This window comes from Pyxicephalus adspersus, chromosome 3 (assembly GCF_032062135.1).
Source record: "Pyxicephalus adspersus chromosome 3, UCB_Pads_2.0, whole genome shotgun sequence".
NCBI lineage: Eukaryota > Metazoa > Chordata > Amphibia > Anura > Pyxicephalidae > Pyxicephalus > Pyxicephalus adspersus.
In genome coordinates, this window is record NC_092860.1 from 138,055,641 (window position 1) to 138,063,978 (window position 8,338).

Consider the following 8,338-nt stretch of genomic DNA (forward strand, 5'->3'; position numbering starts at 1 on the left):
AACATCACTGCATTCGCCGGGAGAAGATTGAGAGAAGAGAACTTGGCCCGGGGACCTGCATGGACGGGCAGGATGCCAGAGGACGCCTAAGGAACAAGGTAAGTGGGGTTTTTTTTTTTATGTTTTTAGTGACCCTAGATGTGGCTTGGGGTTACTGCTATTTGGGAGAACCGCCAGGAGGGTTAAAATTGTTTTTAAAAGCCAAGTCCCCTAAATCGTGTATTCCAATGTCATCTGTAAGTGGACTTATTCCAGTCCCTAGCACCTCATTCTTCCACACTGATTATGTCTATTATTTATTGGGCTTTGTTGGTGAACAGAGCCATCGATGGGCCTCCTTGCTGAGCGGGGCCCATGTGCAGCATCATGCTTTGCACCTCAATATGTCCGCCCCTGCTGAGCTTGTCATGTGGGGCTTGGTGTAAAAGAAAAGCTGATTGGATGATGGAAGCAATTTTGACGGAAGAGACCTCCTTGTCCTTCAAAGCGTGTATTTAGAACCTTTTATTAAGCAGACATTAGTTCCAATAGGATGGGAATTTCAGGGCAGGGTCCTCCCCTTCTCCTGTGTCATTGCCTGCATCTGTCTGTCCTTTGCAACCCTTAGTTAATGTACAGCGTTGCATAATATGTTGGCGCTATATAAATTCTGTTTAATATTAATGTCACAGCCAGAGATCCAGAATACAAGAAAGGGAAATCCAAACATGCCCCCCCTCTTCAAATCCAACATGGTGAAATTTATTGTACTCAACGCTGGTGTTGTAACTTGCAGCCATGTAAATAAAAGCGTGTTCCATTTTTCGTTTTCTTGGAACATAGGGTTTTCTTACCTGTCACTATACTTTCATGTCCATTTGTCTGTTCAATAGTTCATGCAGGAGGTAGAAGGCATCACTTGTCAGATGATCAGGGAACAAATTTTTTTAGCAGTGTTTATCTTTCTAAAACTAATTGTAATTTAAATGACTCTTGCATGAGAAATCAATAACTTCTGTAAAAGTACGTGCTATTCTTGTTTTTCCGCCGCAGGTCTGGCCTGAAGTGACAGACCCCGAAAAGTTTGTGTATGAGGATGTCGCCATAGCAACATACTTAATAGTAAGTTCCATACTGGCAGGAACGGTTTGCTAGGATGAGCAAGCACGCTTGTTTTCTTATATGTTATTTTACTGCTCATATTGTGATCTAAACATTTTCCTGATATTTGGTATTCACTGTCAGAATGGCACTGACTTTTTTTTTTTTTTATATATATTTTTATTATGGTTGAGCAGTAATAAACAGAACATATACAACTATTCGGGAATATATAAAAAGAAGAAAAATTTAAATAAATAAATACATTTTAAAAATTTAAAAACAAGCGATGTAATATCTCAGTTACAAATGAAGCGCTTTACACACATTTACAAATGAGCAAGTCCTCAAATTATATCATTACGATTCAATATAGCATACAGTAATCATACAAAATCAGTGTTTCAAAAATTATGCACAGTGAATGTCACATAGCAATAGGGGGGTCATTAAGTAGTTCTCTTTCAAGATACTGTGTAGTGTGGTGAAAACAATTGTACAGTTTTGTTTTTTTAGCAGCATTTAAAGTATCAATAAAGCTTTCCAATATTTCAAAAAAGTGAGTTTTAGATTCATTATGTAAGGCAGCTTCTGTCCACTCCATTCTAAATAATTCCTGTAATTTAGTCGCATAGTCGGGGGCGTAGAATCTAACCAACAATGAAGAATTGTTTTCTTAGCAACCGCTGATAGTTACAGTTGTAAACGCCTTGTTCCCCTGGCAAACTGGACACCACGTAATTCAAATAAGCCAAAAATAACCCAAGTAGGGGTGAATGGTATGTAGTTTATTTGATAACTACGAATATAAAGCACAACCTGCCTGTAAAATCGTTTAATGACAGTACAATTCCGAAAATTATGGTAGAGTGTAGCTGCATGGGCTCCACATTTAAAGCAAGTGTTATCATCAAAAAGACCCATACACTGGGCTCTCTGGGGGGAAATGGAATTCCTATGAAATAGTCCGAAGAACATTTCGCAATACTGGAACGTGGGTATAGCCTTTCAGGATACTCGGTACATTTGTAAAATTTTTGAGACCGGTAAACTAGGGAAATGAGTTCACCATTTTGCCATACCTACATTAGCAGTTTCATAGTCCGAATCCATCCTAGGAAACTCATATATTTTAGAAATCGCTTTTGTGGGAATTTGCGAGGACAATACATTTTATCCAATGGATTATCCCAATCACGTGGAGTCTGTCGCCTGGCTATGTTTGCTGCATATACCCTTACTTGGATCAGTAGGAAGGTACTCTCCGCCATAAAGCGGAATCTTTTCTTTAATTCTGGAAAGGAATATGCCTTGTGGGTCTTGGGATCAACTAGCAGTCTGACAGAGGTGAGGCCTTTACCTGCCCAACTTGCTAATCGAGAAGAAAAATATCTCGGTATAAATTCATAATTTCCTTACAGGGGGAGATACTTTAGGCCTGATTTATTAAAGCTCTCCAAGGCTGGAGAGAATACACTTTCTTTGTTGAAGCTCGGTGATCTAGCAAACCTGGCATGAATTTAGTAATTTGCTATTTGTTAGCAATTCCTGGATCAGATCCATTCCAAGTTTTATGGATCACCCAGGTTTACTGAAGAAATTGTATCCTCTCCAGCCTTGGAGAGCTTTAATAAATCAGGCCCAAAGAAGTGTGAGCATTAGGCATGTCTGCCTTCCCCAAAGAGTGCCATAATTGCCATATAGAATAAATTATTGGGTTCTTTTGTATCTTCTCCGACAAGAGTTCCACAAGAGTTGTGGGTATGCAGGATGGCTATGGGGTTCAACGGGGTACACAATGAGAAATCCACCTGGAAATTCGTATAAAAGGATGTTCCATGTATCCAATCTTTTAAAATTCGTAGTAATGCATGGCTATATCTGGTACATTTAACCCACCATTTCTTGTGGTTTGTTGTAGTATAGTGCGACTGGCTACATCATGCTTACTGCCCCAAATGAATGTACGAAACAAGAAGTTGTTTTGTTTTATGTCCTGAGGCAGCAAAAAAATTGGGAGAATTTGAAGTAGGAATAACAACCTAGGGAAGCTAACCATTTTAATTAGTGCCACCCGACCCATGAAAGAGAGCATAGGGGAAGACCACGACTTTTAAAGGTTTTTTGTAGAAGGTGACTCAAATGTCATTACACACTTCCTGGCCTATTGGCATTATCCTTTAGTATGATTTTGTGCCCCTGTCACTGCCAAAATAAATAGAAAGATGAACCTCACATTTTAGAATTATGTACAAACCTTAATCTGTTTTACAGTATGTTTATCATCGTATCTCTCCATAAATACCAGTATGATCACCAGCTTGCTATGCTTTAACATTCTTTCGGCTAGGCTGAGGTTTTTTTTCTAAGATGATATATCAGAATTTGCTTTTAATATTATTATTGCTTTTATGTTTCATAGGTTTTATGGGAAGAGGAACGCTTGGTGAATGGTGTAACAAAGAAGCAAACTTTTATCGACTTGGGATGTGGGAACGGACTGTTGGTGCATATTTTAGGCAACGAAGGGGTAAATATAAGTAATTTAACTGCGTTTAGTTATTGTTAATAGGAAAATGGAAATCTAAGGGGTCTATTTATAAAGCAGTCTTTCTAGTATTCTTCTCCCTGGTGGAGAATCTTCCTGGTCTATTTGTTTTCAATGGCAGTAATTGATTCTACACCAGGCAATGTTTCTGAGAATGTCAGATTCCCTGCCTTATTAATAGACCCTTAATGAAAATTAAGCATCCCTAGAGGTTAGATTATTAAAGTGGATATTGTAGAGCAGTGGTCCCAGACCTTTTGGAGCTTGCAGTTCACTAAATTTAGGGATTCTAGACCGCGTATGCGAAGTGTCACTCCCGGGAAAACTTCCCCCAGCGTGAGGTCCAAATGCCAGAACCTGCACACTCCAGAGACACAACCCACCCACCGCCCTGAGCCTGCGATGTGTCCCGGAGACATATGGCCCTAGGCGATGCGCCCTTCGCAAGCTGGCTCCTCCTCCTGACCCAGCTGGGGGGTGCCAAAGCCATGGCCGCTAGTGGACTGGGGTTTGGGGACCCCTGTTGCTGAGGGATCTTCAGCCTTCTTTATTGGCCGGGCTGGGATGATGTAACTCCCACGCAAGAGTTTATTCATTCCCGGTACACACAGGGGAAGCCAAGATTACAGAGTATCCTGGCACCTAAGCTGATGATGCATGTGTCCGACTCATCTTTTTGCCAGAAACCCAGAGTATTCACGTAAGGGAGATTGCAGAAGGGACATGGCCTGTCTATATCTGCAAAAATGACCTACCTGATTCTGTATTCCTAAATATGGAACTTTAGTCTAGCAAAGAAGAACTCTGGTAAGACTGACAGAACTACTTGGATTTTTTTAATTGCAGAAGAGGTTGTGTTGTTTTATGAAGTTAGGTAGTTATTGAATTTCTAACAAGTATTATTTTTGCACTTGCAGTATATTAAACTTTAATGTGCATGTATTGCAGAAAAGTCCTGAATGTTTTGGTTTATTTGTCACCCAGACATACATTTTAAAATTAACCTTCTTTTTTCCTACGTGTCGAGCTAAATAATTTGGGAGGATGACCATAGCTTGACATCTTGTGAAAACATTGTCTAGCTGTCATGCTTTAATACTTCTAGTCACTGGACAAAAAAATTAGAGGGAATATAGAGCCCGATTTTGACTTGTTCATGTTTTGTCACAGGTCAGTGATTCAAAGAGAGAACTAATTATAAAGCAGTGATTCTGACATTCACTGAAACACTCTTCGGTAGACTATCTTCTAAGTCCGTGTGTTTAAATGCTGATAAAGAATTCTCCACCATGGAATGCTTTTTTTCACTGCTTTATAATTACACTTCAAAGTATTAAAACCAGGGGTGGCCAGGCAAGTAGTATTTTTCTAAGTAGGTCAGAAATGCCAGCCTTTATTCTTTCAGTACAAGTGCCTCTGTCCCTTGAAATGAAGCTGCCATTGAAGAAAGTTGAATGTCTTGCCATTTTGGGTGTGCAAAGCCTCAGCACAGAAAGATAATTTTGAGGCTAGCCTGCTCCCTTTCCTACACATGCATATCCCCATTGTCCCAACACTATGGTGGTCTGCTGTATTGGCCGATAGGAATATATGAGGGGCTTGATGATATAGCAAGCTCTGATAATACCTGGTTAGTTGATACCAACAGTCCTTTTAAGCTCATTTATCTCCTTCACTTGCAGTGTGGACATTTTAGACACTCAGTAATATATTTTTTCTTTTGACAAAACATTTTTTAATTTACATACTGTTGACAACATGACCTTTCAGACCAAGTCAAAAACTAATGCTTTGCATATTATCTAAATGTTAACCAGCACCCAGGCCGAGGCATTGATGTTCGAAGAAGGAAAATATGGGATATGTACGGACCACAAACTATTTTAGAGGTAAATTAAAATTCTGTTCTACAGCTAAGCCTGTGCTTTTGTTTCACTGGTGACATTTTAAACTGGCGATAGCTGTATGCTTCAACACACACAATGCCCAGGAGCCTCACAATGAGACATTTGAATATTAATCCACGTTTTTCATTTCAATTGTTTATTGCTTGACAAGAAGTCTTTCTAGGTGAAGTATTTTTGTATTATTTGAATAAGGTCTTTTCAGCTAGTATGCGCTGTAAGAGCTTTTGATAGAATTTCATTCCTGAATGTGTGTTTACCGTGCTTAAAGAGAAACTGTAGCTTTTTGCATTTATTTTTCTTAACGGAGTATGTAAATATGTTCAGCTTTAATCATAACTGCAGGCAATGCTTTTTTTAAAGCTCAGCCCTGGAGAAAATGCCACATTACCATTACCACAATATCATTGCAGCAATGTGTCTTTTTATGATGATCCATTGTAATTGTAGGGTGTTATTACTGGGAGTATAATGGGTTTTATTTTGATTGTGGTAATGTAGGAATGTGTGTGAACATGGGTTCATGTTCACATGTTACATGTACAATCTGTGCTTTATTCTTCAAAGTGCTCCTCAAGTCCATCTCAGGCAAATTTTAAATACTGTCTGCAGACTCTTTTTCCAGGCCTTCCTGCTGGAAAGCCAATAGAATGCATCTAAAAGGAGACCTCCACCTTTGTTCACGTTAGCAATGTGCCACTAGGTGGTTATTAGCTACCCTTAATCTCTGATGTGTAAATGGGGCCATTTGACCACTCTAACCATTTTAAAATTTGTATTTTCCCCAGCTCCTTTTAGCTGGGTGCACCACCTGGCACTTTTCAGTAGCCACCTGGCTGTTTTTGGGTGGTTACTGAAGAGTTGGGTCACAATACAGCGGCTGACACCTGCCTACAAATTCTTCCCACTGGGTTGAACACTGAAAATAATGCCAGTGTAACCTAATCCAGAAGAGAAGACTTTGGTACTTGAGCATTGCCATTTACCGTTTACTGCCATTCATCTCTCTGCTATAATTTTTTTGTCATATGTGAAACAGTGTTTTATTGAAAACAAAAATCTCTTTTGTTCTTTAATTTTGCCTTGGCCCTCATTTAGAAGATTTCCTGTGGTGACAATTACGATCAAGGCAAAAATGTTGGCTACATACACACATCAGATGATTGTCACCCAAGATCAATTTGTGCTGAGGTCCCGCAATGATGTTTGTAATCCCCCCTGCAGATTAATGAACAGCCAATTGGGAATGACCACCTACATTATTATTAATATTAATAAACAGGATTTATATAACGCCAACAAATTGTGCAGCGCTGTACATTAAATAGGGGTTGCAAATGACAGATACAGACAGTGACACAGGAGGAGAGGACCCTGCCCAGAAGAGCTTACAATCTAGGAGGTTGGGGAAGTAACATACAATAGAAAGGGGGGATATGGAGTGGTGGGAAGTAGTGAGGGTTTAGGAGACAGAAGAAGTCAGGTAGGCAGGTTATAAATGATGGGGTTTGAGGGTTCTTTTTAAATGAGCAGAAAGTAGGTGCAAGCCGAATAGGATGAGTAAGACCATTCCAGAGAGTTGGGACAGCTCTTGAAAATTCTTGAAGCTGTGCATGTGATGAGGTTGAGTAATTTTGAGTGAGGAAGTAATTTTGGTTTACTTTGGAGTTGAGCACAGTGGAGTGCCACTGGCTTAGTCCTCCTCCCTCCCTCCCTTTCTGCTGTATGTATGAGTTCTCATTCACCCATCTGTCACTGGAAACCGACATGAAATATCTGAAGTCTATATGAAACTCTACTGGGCTTAAGACTTGTTACAGATACAAGAGGAGGGGAAGGAAAGTCTTTAATTTGGAACAGTGATCCCACTTCTTGAATTGTCATGAACTTCCTGTTCAGTTTCTGGAACATAAATGGCAGCAACATAACGTCTATGGGACAAAAACAAAAAAAAAAAGCTATAAATCCAATATAATATATCTTAAATTCAGATTTGACAGGAAACTTTAGAAAGCTGTGTCTAATAGGAGTTTACGGTAAGAGATTGTTTTGAGTAAATACTCCTCTTTCTATCCCAGGAGTGTGCCATCACCCCAAGCGATGAACATTTGTTCCCAGATGCAGACTGGATAATTGGCAACCATTCTGATGAGCTTACACCGTGGCTTCCAGTCATTGCAGCCAGGTAATGAGACACATAAATGATACACTAATTGCTGTAACTGTTATCCAAAGGCATTGTATTGGTTGAAACCATTGTCAAGCTTTCACAGTCTCCTTTATTGGGTCATAACAATCCACTGCAGCATAAATTTATGAAGTGCCTCACAAGTAAAGTGTGTGGGTCTGCTTCCTCTGTCTGCGAATAGTTGATGACTATGAATATGAACACCTTATTATATCATTTAGTATGGGAGAAGCAGTAAGGAGCCATTACAGAGCACACCCACCTTTGACATCCCATGTACATCCACCTAGATTTACACTGCAGACATAACAGCTAATGCTTTGGAACATGAATGCCCAGGTGCAGGACTTGCACTCCTGTTTTTAAGAGACATTCTTGGCACTAGGTACACTTGTCATGGTACTGCTTTAGCACAATTCAAGCAGAATAAATCCTGTTATATTCACCTGTACCCATTTAGTCGTAGGGCACTGCCATCTTCTTCCTTCTTGTGACCTTCGGCCATCTTGAATGGCCAATGTGACCTAACTTTAGTTCCCCTTTTAACATTTCCTATTATATGCTAAGTCTTCGCTTTTTTATTCTGGATGATGAAATACATTTAGCTATTGTAATGAC

The 8,338-nt window shown here is 39.6% G+C and overlaps 1 protein-coding gene across 3 annotated transcripts in view; it reads left to right on the top strand.

Moving 5' to 3' along the window:
- Positions 1-8,338, top strand: part of TRMT44 (tRNA methyltransferase 44 homolog) — a 33,891-nt gene that overhangs the window by 11,057 nt on the left and 14,496 nt on the right. For 2 of the 3 annotated variants that reach the window (XM_072406498.1, XM_072406500.1), the window contains exons 4-7: positions 1,033-1,101; positions 3,503-3,610; positions 5,446-5,517; positions 7,611-7,717. In XM_072406498.1, coding sequence (XP_072262599.1) covers positions 1,033-1,101; positions 3,503-3,610; positions 5,446-5,517; positions 7,611-7,717 — 356 coding nt within the window. The remainder of the gene's footprint in view (positions 1-1,032; positions 1,102-3,502; positions 3,611-5,445; positions 5,518-7,610; positions 7,718-8,338) is intronic. The other variant, XM_072406499.1, reaches the window with a different exon arrangement.